The sequence below is a fragment of the Poecile atricapillus genome, chromosome 7 (assembly GCF_030490865.1).
Source record: "Poecile atricapillus isolate bPoeAtr1 chromosome 7, bPoeAtr1.hap1, whole genome shotgun sequence".
Classification (NCBI taxonomy): domain Eukaryota; kingdom Metazoa; phylum Chordata; class Aves; order Passeriformes; family Paridae; genus Poecile; species Poecile atricapillus.
In genome coordinates, this window is record NC_081255.1 from 17,142,880 (window position 1) to 17,161,750 (window position 18,871).

At 37.8% G+C, this 18,871-nt stretch overlaps 1 protein-coding gene across 3 annotated transcripts in view; it reads left to right on the forward strand.

Annotated features, from left to right (window-relative positions):
* BCAR3 (BCAR3 adaptor protein, NSP family member) overlaps positions 1–18,871 on the forward strand; it is an 85,687-nt gene that overhangs the window by 15,184 nt on the left and 51,632 nt on the right. The window contains exons 2-3 of one of the 3 annotated variants that reach the window (XM_058842868.1): positions 2,750–2,864; positions 4,411–4,525. In XM_058842868.1, coding sequence (XP_058698851.1) covers positions 2,778–2,864; positions 4,411–4,525 — 202 coding nt within the window. In that variant the 5' untranslated portion in view covers positions 2,750–2,777. Of the gene's footprint in view, positions 1–2,749; positions 2,865–4,410; positions 4,526–15,179; positions 15,607–18,871 lie in introns of those variants that run through there. The other 2 variants (XM_058842870.1, XM_058842869.1) reach the window with 2 other exon arrangements.

An 18,871-nucleotide genomic window follows, 5' to 3' on the forward strand; every position in this document is an offset into this window, starting at 1 on the left:
AACAAATTTTTCATTAAAACAAAAAGGATAAATTTACCAAGGTGTTAGCAAAGACTTAATAGCATGTAAAAGTGTGCCATAAATAATCCCATTCAAAGGCGTAATTGCAGTATATTTGAAAGCATTGCATCTTGTATTTCTTAGTATCTTGTCATACAAGGGTACCAACATTCTCTGCTTGAACTTTGTTTAGTATGGGGGTTTGGGTGACAGGGGGTATTGGTACTTTGGTTTGCATTTCTTTGTTGGCTTGGGGTTTTTTGGTATAAATTAATAACAGAGCAAATGCAGCTGGCCAAGTAAGATTAGATAGCCACAGTTTATCACTGTATTGTTAAAGAGAATGTTGCTCTGTGGAAATTCTGGGATTCCTTTCATGCTTAGTACAGAATTTCTCTTTGTTCTGGGATGATAAGTGTGATGACTTTCTAGCGTTTACTGTAATTTTATAATTGTCATGTACTAATATGGAATCCTAAGTATTCACAGTTAAATATAACATTTGTAGTCTTAAAAAATATATTATAAGTGAAGTTGTTAAACAGTTTGAAAACAAACTTGAAAACTTGAAAACAAGTCCCCTTATGACAACAAGTATGAAGTCTCTTACTTTAAAATGTATGAACCAGAAAAGAGGTATTTGTCCATGGTTTTATGTATGTTTTAGCCAACTAGCTGTGTTTTTTTCCTTTTATCTCTCTGAGAATCATATGCCCTTCGTGCTGACCATCCTGAAATCTGAAAGTACCTGTTTAAAACAAGCCATAAATGAAGGATGTCAGTGGCTGAGCTTGTCCTTGCCTCACATAAGAATGTTCTCTGTGGCTTTAACATTCCTCAAGGAAATTCTTTAGTGGTGTGTCAATTAAATGTGGAGATTTTCTGCTCAATGTTACTCTTAGCTACTGGAATGCCACAGTTCTTCAGATGTATACATATCATCCCTAGCCTGCAATATTTTCACAGTAAAGAAAAATCTGCAATAAAGCAAATAATATAACACAGTATTCCAATGGATAATAGAGGGATTTCATGATATGACTTGAAAATTTGAAAAATCTTGCAAAAGCAGGTTTGTTCTTTAACATACCATGAAGTGACAAGTTCCAGAATTAAAACTTCGACAGTGTATCTGTGTATGTGTCTCTGAAGTGCAACCATTTTGTCTTTTTTCCAAGGTTGAGCACAGAGGCAAAATTCACAGATGCTTCCAATACAATGTCTGGTCCAAAACATTATGTATATTACTAACAGTTACTGTTCTAACTGAAATACTGTTAAAACATTTCTAGGAATGTGTTGTCCATTGACACCAATAATACTGCTACGTGGCTTACCTTTCTGCAGAATAGTATTTTTAGGTTTGCAATTTTTATTTTAAAAAAAAAAAACAAAAAAACCCAAAAAACACCACGAACAACAACAAAGACATAAAAGCTTTTTTAGTGTTCCAAAAATTATGAAAAATGCTAAATTGCTTTCCCCATCTCACAGAAAGCAACACCGACTCTTTGCTGACTGAATAAATAGAAGCAAGTCATGTAGCCTTAGTGGTTCTAGCCCAAAAATCTGGGACAGCTTCTGGGACAAAAATCTTTGGGGCAGCTTCTTGTGTGTTCAGAGTAGGCAGAGGTATTAGAACATGTGGTTTGTAGCTGAAAAGTCATAATTACAGTTGGTTTATCCAGAGCTAATGAGCAGCTACTTCTTCTGAAGTACAGATGAGAGAAAGATCTCAAACTAAAAATAAAATAACAAAAATATATGATTAAATGCACTAGGTGTCTGAACATGAGCACTTCCTGCTTCTGGCATCAGTGTTCTGACAAAAAGATGTTCAGACCACAAGTTACAGATTTAGAATTGGGCATCCTTGAATTGATTTAGGCTATGCTCAAACTTGCACACAGACATGTCTTCAGAAATGCAGCAATTCTTGAAAGCTTAAGTATTTGTCTGTGCAGATCTTGCATAACTGCTTACATGAAACAGTGAAGCGGGAGAGTATTTCATGTCTTTTATCTTCTGATATCCATCATATGTCTGTCTTAATGTCTATCTTTTATTTCATCTTAGCAACTGGGAGAAAAAGTAATGAAAAATATCTTTATTTACAGATAACTCAAATTCAGATGACGTGATGAGAACAAACTGTAAAAATCTTTCAGTTGCTTTTTTCCTTAGAAATATTCTGTAACAGGTTGATTTTAGCTATGCTCCCACCTTGGACAAACACCCACCATGGAATCTTAGTCATTTTGACTGTCTTACAGAGAATGCAGTTTCACTCACACCCTACATATTCTTACAGAAAACAAACCCCTTTTTCTATTCCTCTTCATTTAATGCATTTTTCATGTGTCACACATGTAACAAGAATGACATTATCACTGAATGAGGTATTGACAAACATTCTTTGAATACAAAGGCTGAGTATATTTTAATTGATACTACAGTATCAAGTGACTCTGTTGATTCATCTTCTGAAAGATTAATTCAGCTTCAAGACCTAAACAAAATACAGTTTTGTTTGTTTGTTATATCAACATTCCCTGCTTGTATGAGGATTGCAATGAAACAGTGAATTTAAGTAAAAATTTTAATGCACAATTAACTAGCTCTTACTGTGCAGCCAAAAAAGTGTTAATCTCTTTGGCCATAATAGTGAAGCCTGCATTTATGAAGTGTTTTCTGAGTTCAGTTTACCATTCCTAAACAATGTTATTTGTAATTTTGCTTTGTTTTTCAGAGTCATAGGCATTGGGAAGGAATAGATAATGAAGTATCTCCCCATTTCTAACTGGCTGACCCAGCTTGGTCTTGCAGAATATTGCACGCTCTTTCAACAATATGATGGTATAGAGGTGAGAATTGTCCTTTTTCAATAAAATTCTTGAGAAAATGTTAACTAAGATCTTTCAAGCTACTAAAAAAATCCAATCAAAATGTGTCTATAAAAGTTTCCATTGTGTTACCCTAAGCATCTGCTGTTTGGTACTGGAATTAACAACAATCTTAGTTGTGTTCCTTCTTATGAACTTTCTGCTGAAGTTTGAAGAGCAGGCATATTGCATTTGTACTCCTTTTTTGGTTTTTCTTCGAGGATGATTTTGGGATTTGGGAGAAGTGTGTTGGGTCTTTGAGAAAAGCAGTGGGACTCTCTGTCACTGTTGCCAAAGCTGAAAAATCCTTTCTACCGAAATGCGAATTCAACATTAGTACCAACCTTTGCATTTGGGCAAACCTAGAAAGGAATAAATTAGAAGAATTATACAACTCTCTACTTTCATGTCATTAGTTACATATGAGTTATCATTTGAGAAAGAATATTATATTCTCAGGCATGACTGAAATTCTCCAACACTGAGAATGTTTTTTCTTTTAAAGCAGTGTTAGCTAGCAACTTAAGAAATTGAGGCTTTCTGTAGTTTGAGCACTATTCAGTCTAAAGCAAATAATGTCAGGCTTTTGCAGTGGTTTTTGTTTTAAAATTACAGTTTCAGAAACAGTGGTTCACACTAGAAATTCTGTGACAACTGTCTTATTATTTACACAGTGAATCAATCTCATTTTGTGCTCTGGGGTCTGAATTGCAAATCTCCATTACAGAAAAGCCACTTTCAGTAACATAACTTGCTAGTAACAAAATACTGTACATTCTATGTAGCTCTCTTTATCTTATTTACAGTGAAAATACAGAACAGTAAAATATAAAAAATTATATTTGAATATATCTTCTATTTGCTCTGAAAGTTTTCATCATCAAATGAAATTTTGTACCTACTTATAAATCAACATCACATTGAAATTCTGTACTGGCTTATAAATAATGTCTGGAGCTATTCAGCAGCTTATTTTGAAAGTAAAATAGGAATGAGTTTTCAGAGAGAAAGTGGATTAGGAGAAAACAGTTCAGGTTTGATTACTCAAATGTGTGATATGGAAATTCTTGTTCTTCAAAACAGTGTCACAAGTCATGTTGTCTATTATTACAGTGAATATCCTCTTCATTATAAAAAACCTTCCTTTCTAAAATCATTATTCCTATCAGTTCATGCTGAGATTATCTTACTTCACTAAGTGCAATTGGCATAATAGCACTTTTAGGGATTTTTACTCAAAGGAGTTTTTTAATCAAAGGAGATTAGGAACTGTCCAGCAAAGCTGACCAGCTTTTTTTGAGAAAAAAAATTGAGAGACAAGGAATTAATATTTTTAAAGAAAAATACCTTGTTCCTTCAATGACATACCTTATCATGACAAAGGGGCTTCGTATAAAATGTGAATATGCTGTTGAATATGATCATTTGTTATTATGTAACTTACGGTACCAGCAAACATATTTGAAAGACACTTGGATTCTCCTGTATTAACAGTATAATTTTTTCCTTACTCTGGCATTTGCTACAGGACTTATTCCATCTTACAGAAGTTGATCTTAGAAAACTGGGAATTGAAAATCAAGGCCACCGAACACACCTTATTTCCAATATCCTGCTGCTTCAGGAGGTAAAACAAAAGAGAGGTAAGATTTCTGTGTTGTCTCCTAAAGACTAAGGAATGAACTAAGGCAACCCAAGCTTTTCTGTCACAAAGGACAGTAAACAAATACCCTGATTCAGCCTGGGATACTTCTCCAAATGCAGATCATTGGGAGACTTTATACAGACGATTAGAGGAATTGTTAAACATGAGTTTAACAAAAATCAAACATTCATATTTTTGCATGGATTTACAAAATAAATTTTTTATACAAGTTGTCATTCAGAAAAGTTTTCAGTTTTATTTCAGCTGCTATTGCTCTCACAGTCTTCATCTTAACAAAACACAGTAATCTCAACATATCATAATTGATGGAAGTCTGTGTCACAAAGATCTTCCTCATTTGGAAAGATCATATCAGAAGGTCTAAACCAAGCTATTTTCTGTACATCCCACCTCATCCCTACTAAAGACAGGATGTGTGCTTGCACAGTTCTGACCCTTCTTTTCCATTAGGGACTTTGCTGTGAATCACTACATCATTTGTTGTTTTTATCAGCTCAATATCAAAATTCAACTCAAATTCATGAGAGTTGGAACAAGCCCTGTAAGACATTCTAGTCTGAGTGGAAGGATGTAGTGAGAAGTTATTCAACTATGACTTGTTGTACTGGGTGTTTTGAGAATTGTTCACAAGATAATGAGATACAAGTATTATGCATGCTGTCCAGTAATTCTTCAGATCACTGCCAAAGGCTTTTACAAGTTTAATGTGAAGCAGTTAGTTAGTTACTTGGCTAACAGTCCTGCTTCTACATTCTCTTGGTCAAGATAAGACTTTTGGACCATGCGTAGAAACTGATTATTCATAGAATGTGTTTAGCTACTGAAGTTTTCAGAAGAAACTAGAACTGATGGTATACAAGTAGGTCACTGTATTTCCTCAATGTTTTCCAACAAGTTCAATATTGATTTAAAAATTACACAACTTCTATGGCTCATGGGTTCAACTGTCGTAAAATATGGATGTAGATATGACATTTTTGTAACTGGTACTGTAAAAAGATTAGGAAATTATTTAAGTTGATGATTGCAGTGAAAGTGGATGTGTTTCAATTGGTATCTGTTTTCATGTATATTAGGACTGTGTTTCATAATCTTTTCAGGTACTGAAGTGTGGAATGTATTACAGTTGTCAATGTAGCACTGTTTTTCAGAGGAAAACTACACTTTTCAAACTGTCATTGACATGGTAAATTGATTTGTAGATGGTTATGCAACATTTCATTCAACTCACCAGAATGTTCCAGCTCATGTTTGTTCAGCTTCAGTTATGTTGAGCCTACATGAAATCTTGATGTACTGCTGATGACTTCAGTGAATATGAATTTGAGTTAAAAAAAAATAGTTCTAAAATGGTGTGTGTATGTGTGTGTATATATATAAATTTATTTTTTTTTTGGCAGTTAATTGCTAGAACTCTTTAAGCTAAACTCTAGTAAAAAAAAAATAGTGCTGGTTCATATTTTTATGGGCATTTATTTTGAGCAAAGTTTTCATTCACTGTTGGATTTTGGCTAATGACAATTAAATGTATAATTTAATTATGAGCTTGAAAAAAATACAGACACATCGATCTCCAAGTTCTGTTTACACCAGGGTATTTGCATCCTCATTAGCTTTGCCTAGTGTATTAAGGATTTCTGGGAAGGCTGAAAAAAGATCAGTTCAGTCAGTCATACATGAGTGCAGACTGGTTTGTTTTCACAGTGGGGACTAATGGTTGTTATCTGGTCTCCAGGCTATTATGACACGGTTTTGTTTTGTGTCTTTGACAGAATGCTGTGTCTAGGAGCAAAGTGGCTAATCAGTTACACTGAAATGCTTCTTTTCCAGCACTGAACTTTACTGTAGTCAGACTTTAGAGAAAATTACTAAAATTCTCTATTCTATTAAATAAATGCTAATGTCCTACTAATGTACTTACTGTATCAGAGAAAAGGCTATCTTACTCTGCTGTTATTTTGAGCTTTAAACAACAACATTGTATTTGGTACTGGTTCAACAGTTTCCAGAGAGTGCTTCAAGTGATAAATCACTTTAATAAGTAAGCATTTGCACAGAGTTAAAAGTGACATTAAATTTTGGGAATATTTGTGAAAACATTTTCTGTTTTCTCAAATATCATCTTGATTCTGAAACTACTTTGAACGGGACATGTCTAGTGCATTTGGATTAGATTTGGATTCATCCTGTGTAACTCTAGCTACTTGGGCTGTTTCCACAGTAATTAAAACCAAGATCTGTGCATTGACATAATGCCCAGCAACACATTAGAGCTGGATGAAACATGTGCACATGATCATGTATCTGTTGAATTAGGAAGAGTACACAATACGAAGTTCACTGGCTTGATACTTTTATGCCATCTTTATGGTAGCTGGTGATAGGGAAGTGAGTAGGACAACTGATTTTTGAGTGGCATTAGCTAATCAGTAGGAAAATAAATATTCAAAATTGTTACAGCTCTTCAGCCCAGCAGAATAAATTTAATCGTGGATCAGTGATTTGAATAATGGGACTGATATTTTTGATCTGTATCAGAAGACTTAAAGGCTGCTGTACTGTAGACTCTTGACTTTAATTGAAGCTGAGTTTCCAAAAATGCCACCCTAAGCAGCCTGTATCCTTTTCATCTTTCCTCAGCTGCTTTTCCCCATCTCTCTATCATTCCTTTAGCTGTCTGTAAAACTATCCTGCAGCTGCATGGTGAACCCACTGGGAAACACATCCAGTTGAAAAAAAAACATTTTTTCCTCCTCTCTCCATCCACATCAAGTGTCCAAGCCAATTCACTCTTCAGCTGCACAAATGCTCCCAAGAGCCTGAATGGCCATGGAAGACACAGGACAGCTGAGCCCTGGTGGCTGAAACAGCCCTACTGCCAAACTGAAACCACAGCTGAAGGTGTTAAGTGGGAGGCAACTCACTCTGCTCCCTCTACTATTGGAGAGACAGATGAATTCAGCAGATAATTCAGTTCACTGCCTTTTGTAGGTGTCTATATTTTTTGTTGACTGTAGAGTTATACCAGGATGGCTGACTTCCTGACAGATCTCTTAGCAAACACTGACAGCTGGTGGAATTAAGTCTAAAAGCTAAAACTATGGTTGTTCTGGAATATTTAATCTCTTCTTTTGTGTGCAGCCTTACAAATTTCAAGAAAACATTTGTTTCTTTCTCTAGATATTGATGATCTCCAATATTTGCTTAGGATTTATCACTACTTTTCATTTCCTTGCAAATCAAAGTATACAAGTGGAAACGTGTTTACAGTTTCTGAAGACTTTCTTCCTAAGTGCAAAATCGTTAGTGGTTCTAAACATACTTCCTACCCCTGTTCTATGAACGGAAGATCGTCTGGCCATGTAGAGTCTAACAAATAGTTTCTCCAGGATCAGCTAGTGGCAAAGTAGCTCTTGAGTAAAAACATGAAAGAGCACAGCAATCCATAGTGATGCTTTCCTAGAATACTTTCTCAGCCTCTAAGGATTTAATCTAACATTTCAAAAGGTATGAATGCGAAGAGACATAAACATTCATTCCACAGTCTTTTTGCCTATATCTTGGCTTGCCTTGAGATGTAGTAGATGCACTGTAGCATATTCTGGATCTTGATGTCCTGCCATCTACACCAGCATCCATTCACACACTCATCATGTGCTGTGACTCCTCTGGGATGTACCTTTTGTTTTCTGTTCCAGGGAAATTGTAAGGGTGAGGCCTGCAACATGCCTGGGCTTGTCATAGTGTGGACTCAAAATGCATCCAAAAATTGGGTCCTAGCACTTCTAAGAAAAGCAAAAAAATCTGGGCAATGCTTTCAGGAATGTTCTCAGTGGCTATCCCACACCTTTTTGAAATACTTGCATGGCATCTTAGAAAAGCCAGGAAATTACATATCCTCCTCCAGAAGAAGCTTCTTGTGGTATGACAAAAATTGGTGACAAATCAGGTGTAATTTGATTCCTGTATTACTCAAAAGGTCTTCTTTCCCTGAGCATGAGGCATATTGCACTGTGTATTGCAACAATCATCAGTTCAAGACACATCCTGAAAGCCACATCCCAGTACTTGTAGGGTATTGCTTCTGGAAGGAACCAGGGTTTACTCAGTATCCTCTAATACAACTAAATACAGAGTTTATGCTGTACGGGATTGGACCAGAGTGTTATTTAATAATTTTGTTTTATGTTTGTTGTATTTAATCTCATAGTGTGCTACAGTCTGTAGGATTGTGATTGTATTATGATTTCTTATGACCTATAGTAAACTAATAAATCATGCTTCATATGTGTTGAGGAAACCTACCATGATGTGAGCAGTCCAGTAGAAATGGTACCTAAGGAGAGGGAAATGTAACCACATAAATGAAGATGTCTGTTTTGAGACAATGAAAAAAAAGGCCTTGGGTATTGTCAGACACGGAAGATATTTCTTTTTTCCCTTTAGGGACATGAATTTAAATACAGCATTATAGTTGAAAACTTAGTATCATTTGACTGTTAAAATATTTGCATACATTTGCATGTATTCATGATGTATCTATACATCACCGGTTATGAGTGGAAAGAAATAGAGAAAGCTAAGTGCAAAGTATTTTTTAAGGAGGTATCATTAGAGCTAGAACTTCATTTTTCCAGTGACTTCTTTTACTGAGATGAATTCCGAATAATAGCATTTTATGGCCTCATGTGATTTCATTAACATCTTGGAGTGTTTTGCTCTGAGAGACAAAAGGTATAAAGAATATTTTCTTTTTGTCTTGTACAGATTTTCTTATGAAGAGAGGATATAGAATATAGGTTTAGATCTATTATGATTTTTTTATCATACAAAGAAGGCCAGCCTTACTGCATTTAAATAAAATATATGCATTGACATAATTTATTGTAGGTAAACATAAAATAATACACAAAACCTAAATGATTGAATTAAATTAATATTCCATAATATTCTGCTTTTAGATTTTGCATTTAAATTCTTAGACAACGGTTTCTGTCTATGTTGTATTTCTTGCCATGCTGCAGTAGTATGAAGTTAAATATGAAGTGATTTCTTGTCATCTTATGGAAGGCCTAAGTTGTGTGGTATTAAGAAGAAACCTGAGCAAGCACTATAGAGCCTGAATTGTGCTTTGGATAATATAAACAGAGAAGTCCATCTTCAGAAAAGGTGTAAAATAACTGAGGCATTCTGTCCTGTGTTTTTATTAGATGACCATTATAGTTAGCATAAAGCCATGACCAGCTTTGGCATTGTCAGTCACAAATATCTTGCCTTTGTCACTCTCAGATAAAGTCCTTCTACACATTTCTGGTGCTTCTGCTCTTTGAAACATTGCAAATGCAGCCAGAGTGCTTTGGGGCAGTGGTATGTAGTGTCAGCCTGTCAGATTCCAACCTCGTACTAAAGTATCCTCATAGCTTTGCCAACAGAGGGAGAGGAAGCTGCTTTGAACACTTTGATCTGCATGACAGAGGTGGCATTGCTACCTGTGTGGTCTGTTTTGCTCTCACTGAGACACAAGGATTTGGAGTTTTTTTGCTTTCTCTGTTTGAGAAAATCAGCAATGTAAATGCTGTTACAGAGTTGTTAACAAACATCTCTGACAGTACCATTTCATCGACTGAAAGTTCCAAATTTGCTTACTGATGTTTTCTGGCCCTCTGTTTATCCTTTCCTCTACATCAGTTATGTTCAAAATGAAAAACGTCTGTCACAGGCAAAGAGAGGCTGGTAATTCCCCTGCATTTGAGACTTCTTACAGAAACATGGAGAAACAGAAACTTGCAAGAAGTCTTAAATCCCTAGTAACAGTTCTACCACTGCTAAAAGCAAAGAGAGGAAAATAGACCCTCCAGTAAAAAGGGTCCATAAGACCCATAAGACCTTGTCCTGCTTCTTTCCAGTCTACCAAAAATATTCAATAAAAGAAAACTGAATTTAATGCCATTTTACCAGTGTATTTTGAACTTTTGAAACAGGTCTGTCTAAGCAATGCCAGCACAAATTGCTCCACATTGAAAGAGGTGGAAAGGGGCATAACATATTTCTGCCACAGAATCTGTGTGATTTATTTTTAATATTTTTTTAAATTACTACTTATATTTTTGTTCAAGATGATAGTTTTCTTGTATTATATCTGACAATGACTAAGTTTATATAGCTCTTCAAAATCTCTTGCTGTGCTACAACATTGTTTGCAGAATGATCAGCTATGGGACCTGTCTGCTTGCAAGACACATCTTCTGAGGCTGGGGATTGAGAGGTTTCTGAACACCAACTCGTAACAGATAACTCTTTGTCAGTTTCTGAAGGACTTTGTGTCTCCAGACCTAAGACAGATCAAATAGCAAGAGATCACATTGGTAGTTTTATTATGGCGGTCTGGATACGTGCTGACTAAACTTGCCTGTTTCAGTTGGCAGCCAGACAGAGAGGACATTAGAAAGCACAGTTGCCATAGCTCATAGTTTTCAAACTAAGTATTGTCAGATTCCAAGTGCTGGAGCACTTCTCAATTCATACTGTTATTTTTATTCGCCCTGATGTCTTTGACTAACTTGAAAATTACCAGCAAATAAACTTCATCTCCTAGACAACAGCAATGATTGTTTCTTCTTCTATGTGGCATCTGTGGGAACTGAGGCTTGAGTGTAGCATTTTGTTTGTTTGGGTCCTTTTTCTTCTAAGACCAGTCTATAGTAGTAACTTGCTTTGACTTTAGTTTATCGGGAATCTACAAGAACTGCTGTGTGAGCAATCCACACATGCCATGTCCTCATTGTGTGTAGTTACTCCTGCATTTTATCCCCGCAGCTGCAGAACAGTGCTTTAGGGGTAAATGTGTTTTCCCCTGGTTATTTGAGGAAGACTGGAATTCTGACATTTAAGGACAAATTGAAAATTTCCAATTAATCCCCTTCTTGTGTCCCATTGTTTTCTCTGTTTCTGTAAGCCAAGCACATCTGAAAATGGTGTCAAGAACTGGCAAGTACTCTTAGGCCAACTCTTGGCATAATTAAGGCATGCAAACTATAGCAGCACAGGTCTTGGAACCTATGTCCCAGTTGTGTTCTTCCTCCCATATCTGTTCAGTTAGCTGCTTTTTTGGGTGTCTTTTTCAGTGAAAAGATGCACCTGTACATACTCCCCTCCTTCAGAAAGCAGAAGTCAAGGGTGGCCATGGAAGGCCCCAGCAATGTGTGATGTGTAGCCAGCAATGGCCAGCACACTGCTGGTTTCTCAGCCTCCCCAGGTTGGTGTCACAAAGGACAATGCTCCAGTGCTGCTGTCTGTGGCAAGGTGATACACAGGCAGCATGATGCCACATAGATAAACAGATGGCTCAGGGGTATGGCAGCTTAACATGGAATGCTGATGAGGAGGGCTTGACAGAGGTGCTGTGCTCCTTTCAGGACATTGATGCTTCCAGACTTCATCCCACAGCTCCGTGAACTCATTTCCAAAGTAGACAAAGTATGAAAACAAGAAAAGCTTTGCAATGAGGAATCTAATCTAATTTAATCTGGAGTTACTCACAACCAGTGGAGCTACTGTAGGCAGTCCTGTGAATTTTCTTTCTTGCATCCTACAGGCAAATTGTGTTTAACAGCTTTGCATCAAATATGTGCAAGGATGGGTTGTGTAAAATATCAAACATGAAGACAAAGACCAATTTTCAATTTCACCTGAAGACAAAAAAAAAACTTTAGGAAAACAATGTAATGACTCATGCAAGTAAGAGTAATCATAGTTTAGGCAGGGCTGCCCAGCTACAATCCCATTACTTAGCACGTAGGCATGCTACTAAGGAAGTTACTGCCCCTCTCCTGGTTCTTAGTCATATAAAAATGACAAGCATGACACTACTTCCTATGTAACTACAGTGCCCAAAAATTTCCCGAGTGATTAGAATCAGCCAGTAGAGACCATCTTACATGCTAACAGATCAGAGTTTTTGGCATGGTTTGAAATGTCTTTTATCTGAACTGTGGAACGTGCAGTTTAGATAGAGAAGCAAGACATTTTCCTTTATGCAATGAGGAAAATAATAGCTTGCACTTCTGTAGCATCTTCCAGCAGATAAGCTGATAGAGTACTACACAGTCTTCCCTGTGGAAAGTAACTGCCACTGTGATGTATGTTACAAAAATGTTAGTTTATGTCATACAGGAAGTAGGTGGCTCAGAATACTACAACTGAACGTGGAACCCAAGTATCTCAACTCCTTTTTCTGTATTCTCACCCTAATGCCATTTTTCTTGCATTGGACATATTGGTGAGGCATTTTGCTGTCCAACATAAGATCACAGCCTGGTGTTCTTCAGTTCCTTTCCCCTTCCTTCCCTCTCTCAAGTATTTTGAAGAAAGATTATGAGTAGAATATTCTATGGGAAATCTCCACAGATTGTTACTTGTGCTAGTGAAGTTCTGGAATCTGTCACTGGGCCTGAAATGTTTGTCCTCAATACTTTTCACAACCAGCAAGACAGATGCAGAGTGCCATCAGCTAGTCAAGATTTGGTAGTTTTCCTAGTTTATCAGTAGCTCAAATAACAGAGCATTCAGGGAAAAACAACTGACAAAAGAACAGAGTGAGGTTTTGGTGTGCATTTAAGCCTTGTTTTATGTGAAATTTAGATTTAGATCTTAAATTCAAGGCTCTGTTCAGTGACAATAGGATGCTATAATTTTTTGTAATTTGTGGAGAGAAAAATACAGAAGTCTGTCTGTCAGTATGCCACAGGGAGTGACTTACGTTCCAACACCAGTGAATGGATATTTTCAAAAGCTGTTGTCTTTCACATTTACCTCAACTTTTCTGTTTTGGAAGTTGTTGTAAAAGGTGTGGGGCAACACCAACACTGATAATGCATCCCTACAGCTCATGCTTGCCTTAAGGAACTAGTGTTGCTATGGGAAATGCTGCAGTGAGCTTCCTTTACCTTAGTATACTTGATAAATTCAGATTTCTAATCTTCTGTCTCCGTCCCTTGCTGAATATTAGAGCACTACTCTCTGCCTTTATTTTCTTCTCTCTTATTTTACACCAAACTTCATCTTACTTGAGCTTTCTTTTGTGAAGATTCTACTCATATCTATGAAAATTCCTAGACTTTCCCAAGAATTTTCATCTTGCAATACCTACTTCAGCAACTTATGTGGTGGCTAAAGGATCTTGTCTTGATCAAATAAATGTTTATTAAACTCTAGCCAAATTAAGGCCCAGTGGTTTTTCCTAGTTTGAATTGCTTCATTAATAAAAAAAATCAGTTGCTGTGAGATATTTCAGATAGCTGAGATTGCAAAATTCAGTTTCATGGACAATGCATAAAACGCCAAACTATAGAGAGGTAGATATCCTAATTCTATCCAGTACCCAGAGGTGTCTTACTGTGGTAAGATATGATGTGGAATTTTAATCCTGCTTCTGTCACTATTGGGATGTTTAATTTGTTTAGTGTGAGAACACCAGAATTTCATTTACTTTTGATTATTGGCTTGATAATATGCAGAGGTCCTGGAACATAAATAATCTGATCCTTAATTGCATTTATCATTTAGATATCTTAGGACCACAACTATTATGTAGTCAGGCTCTGAAGTAGATATACCAGAAGCAATTTATTAAAGCTAATCCTGGTAAAAATGGAGAATGGAAGGATTGAACATTATAGTGAAAAGAGAATACTGCATGAAGAGGATCTCCCAAAACAGAACCACCATACAACTAGTAGGAAGCAAATATTTAATGTCAAAATCAATTAAAAATTTGGTTAGGCAGAAAAGCATTTGCTTCTGGAAAGCTAATGCAAATAGGGTACCAGCAAAATGGTTTGAAAAATTAAATCTTATGAATTCTGATACAATGGAAATTGAAATTGAAAAAACTGGAATAACTGTGTAAAAATCAGAGAAATGTTGTCCAGGCAGCCGGAAAGACTGAGCCAATGGGAAAGAGACAGATACTGTTAAACTGATCCAGTGCTTTAAAAGTCAACTGAGTGTGCCTTGATTTGTATTAAAGCAAAAGCCCTGTGGCTACGTCAATGCTACAGCTGAAGGTGCTTGAGGTAATTAGTTGAAAATGAAGGTTGCATCTATAATTATTTAATTGTTTTGAAGGTATGCTTTACAAAAGAAGGGTAAGTGACCATATGTTCTATTAGTAGCTCCCGATTCTGTACAGCTATTTAACCCTTTGTTGTAGAAAATGCGTTTTATCCCATCAACCTGTTGAACAAATAATTTCACACGACTTGGTAGGATGAGGGGGTCGTCTACCAACGCAGATAAACTGTGTGAGTAAAGTATGTGACAGGCTCTGAATCGTCCGTGAACACGGTGGGTTTAGCAAACTACTAACTTTTGCCGTAGCGCTAATTTGAGAGACGAAATTACGGAGGCCAAGTTGTTAAACCTACGGAAAAGGGCATCGGGAGGTCACGGCCTGCGGGGGACTGGTGCGCCGGGGGCTCGGCGAGACTCAGCCGGAGCGGCCCGGAGGGTGTGGCCGGAGCCGCCTCAGGGCCCGGGGGCTGCGCAGCGCCCGGAGCCGCCTCTCGCCCCAGGTGAGGGGCGCCCGCCAGGGGCTCGTGTGGCGGCCGGGAGAGGCACGGAAGCGGGGCCGGACTGTGGTGGAGCGGGCAGCGAGCGATAAGGCGCTCGTGGAAGGCTCCGGTTGAGTCACCCTTAAGTAATCGCGAACTGCGCTTCTTTGGGGCGGGCTGGTGCTGGCTGCGTGCCGGCTCCTACCGCGGCACGGCCAGACCTTGGGCTCTCCCGAGAGCCTCCCGGTTCATTTGCTGGCAGCGCTCCGGACCGCTGTGGTTGCGGGTCCGGCCTCCGGCCACCGCTCCCAGTGCCCGGCTGCCCGCTCCGGCTCCGCGGCCCCGAGAGAGGGGCACGGGCGGGACTGGCTGCCGGGAGATCGCTTCGGCAGGACAGACGCTCCAGCCGATCCGCAGAAAGCCTGGAGAGAAGCAGCAGTGATCAGAGCCGGTAACTGCGGGGACAGCGCTAACCTCTCGGGCAGAGCATGCAGAGTTGGCTTTGTGTGTGAGTGTGTGCGGGTGTCCCTGTGTCCCCACAGCGCGTTCGGGCAGGGGGCGCGGGAGCAGGGCAAGCCCTGCCCTGGCCCGGGCTGGCCTGCGGGTTGATAGAAATGCCATAGCTGTGGCAGTGACCACCGAGACGTTGGATCCAAGTGCTTAGGTTCTGTGGGAATCGATCCCATGGAAATCGGCTGAATAAGTATAAAACACTGGTGTGTACTCGAGATACCGAGATAGTTCTCTAGTAGAGAGAAAAGAAAAGCTGTGTCCTTTTTTTCTCTTTGTCTTTTGAGGAGGAGAGTACGCAAAAGCACTTTTTGCTGTCCGAATCTGTGATTTCTGAAAGGCAGTTAGTTCGAAATAATAATGCTGAAAAGTTTTTTTAGTTAAAGTGGGTTGTTCTTTTTTGGGGGGGAATAGAGGAGCAGTCAAAATAAATTGCTTCCTTTACCAGGAGAAGGAACAAAAGGTTGTATTTTTGAAGCATTGGCTAAAAAACACTTAGATTTGACTGTAACCTTGGTAAAGTTCTCTGTTTCTGCCAACAAAATGGGGAGAGAAGGTTTATTTCAAGTCAAGGCTTCATATTGTTCAGGATTACTGAGCTAACAGATTGGGCACTTACATTTCAGAGATAATTTCATGGTCAAATGAAGAACGCTGTATTTATTATTGAATCATCTTCAATGATCACTTTTTCTTGGAATTTTTTATAGATATGAAGGCATTCTACATGTGAAAATTCACAAGGAGAAGTATGGGTTTATCTGTTTCTCTCATCTTGGAAAAAAAAGGCATTTCAAAGATCATTTATCCCAGTCTCTGTGTTTTTTGTTGCATGAGAATAATAGCTAAAAATAACAATTTAAATAAGCTGACCGATTACAGCACAAGGATGTATGGGAGGAGGGTGGAAATTGTGTGGCATGTATGAAGAGAGAGGAGAGCATGAACATTGTGATAGCATGTCAGGACCCTTTAGAAGCACTGACCTGACTAATCTTGTGGGGATGTTTGATGTTTGACAGACTCATGTTTTTTTATGATAGTAGCTTAAAGCCTTTGAACTACTGTATATGCTTTCTCAGTCTATGTCTCTGTATCATAACAGGCTGTAGGTTCTTGAACCTTATTAGTCTTCTCAAAGTCCTGTTTGCTATAGAAGCTACTGCATCAGTTTCTCTTTCTCATAACAGAAGCAGAAAATAGAGGTTGCAGAAAGCTGCTTCTAAGTCATTTTGGGGAGCAGAAGACCTTTTTTTTTGTTAAAATAGTGAAGAATACTACACTGCTTCTAGGGAGTCAATATTAAATCCATGTTGAATTTATGTCTACAGTTTTGATTGTATTTATTCCTGTGATACAAATTAACTTTAGAGGCTTTTAAAGTCATGCTTTATCTTTTTCCCTTATTCTCATATTACACATACAAAACAAAATTTAAAAAAATCTGTGGAAATTCATCTGCCTATTTGTTCTGACCTTGACTTTCTTCACCATTAAGGATGTTCACCTTTTTCTTCTGTGCATATCTGCATAGTGCATACAAATATTCCAATATCAGGGAGAAGAGAATAATAGATCTTCCACTTGTTGAAATTCATTGTTGCTGATTTCAAGGGAGGGAGAGGAGATGGGTGGGAGGAATTTGTGAGGAGATTTGATGCGGCAATAGTAAGTAGAATTTTCACAAAAGTTGACTCTGTCTTTTAAAGACCTGAGAACACTGAGCTGAATATCTTAAACCACGTTCAAGCCCTCTTGGCTTCATAGCATATATAATGGTAAAGATTGGTGGTACAACACCAGGTATAAACTCTAGGGTTTTTGATCTAAGAAATAGAATGAGAATCACCAAAATGCCAGATCAGTAAGTGAGAGAAATGTGCGTCTTTTAATATCCAGAATTGATTTAGATATAACTCTTGAGTTTTGAAATAGCTTGAGAGTTTGATTTGGAATTCTTGAATTGTTTTTCTGTTTCAAGAGGTTTCCACTAGCATGAGCATATACAGCCTTCGACTGTTTGCTATGCCATTCATGCATCTCTGGGGCTGAACTGAAGACTTCCCTTTCCCTCATTTCTCTTCCTCCAATATATTGAAACAACAAAGTAGAAACCACTGCCATTGGTTTTGTTGTTGTGTACACTTAATCCTATACCTGTGCCATTTTGAATGAAGCACCAGAACACTTCCTCAGACTGTGTAAACATCAGAAAGATTTCATGAGGACAAGCTGAGCCAGAAAATTTGGATTTGCATCCCAAAGGTGGAACAAGCAGAAGAATATTTAGTATGTTGTTTTAGGAAACTGAAAGTTATTTGTTTCATTGTTCGTGGTTCATTTTGTTTTGATCAATGATATGAAGAGACCAAACCCCAGCTGTTTGGACTTACCACCAGATAGTATTTCATTTTATGTCCAATCTGATACTGTTACCCTAAATGCCATGTTGATTTTAGAGGCCTCTTCATTTGAATTTGCTCACCTTCATAAAAAAAAAAACTAGAACATGTCATAAGTTACCTGGAAACCTTTCATGCTTTCTAGTTCTCTGAATTCATACTGTGACTCCTGACAATTCTGTTCCCATCTATTCTTCCAAATTAAAAACTGAAGAAAGAGAAGTGCCACACTATGTATAAATACAAATTCATTTGCCATTTTTAATATTATATTGGCACAAGTCCATCTTGTTTGCCCCTAGTTAGGAGAAATTTGCATGACTACAAAGTGTTATTTTGTTAGTTGCTGCATTTTGACAAATAGGAATGTGTACAATTAAATTTCAGTTCCTTTTGAGCCACTGTTCTGTTACAATTTCTACTTTTTCTATTGTTGATTGCATAATGGCCAATGCTCAAAGCACACTGTCTCTTAGGGAGTAAAATTTGCAGGGTTTCTGTATCTAGTAAAGTCAAACATTCTTTGAATCATATCCTGAAGTATTTGAGACATTCCAGCATCTTCAGCTGAAGAGGCTCCCACTTTCTAGTGTTTACATTCAATACAAGAAAACTGGATAGGTAATTTGGCAGGACTTTGGTTACCAAGCTGATTGTTGTAGTTCTCTGTTAATATTTATGAAGAGTTCATAGTACAGCAGCGCATGGGCAAGCAGATAAATGTGTGGTGGAAGCTAGCAGACCTGTTGTTCTCAGTTTTGTTTGGGTTTTTTGTTTGGGTTGGGTTTTTTATTTGTTTGGGTTTTGTTTTGTGAGGTTTTTCGTTTGTTTGGGATTTTCTGAGGGGTTTTTTTTTAAGAG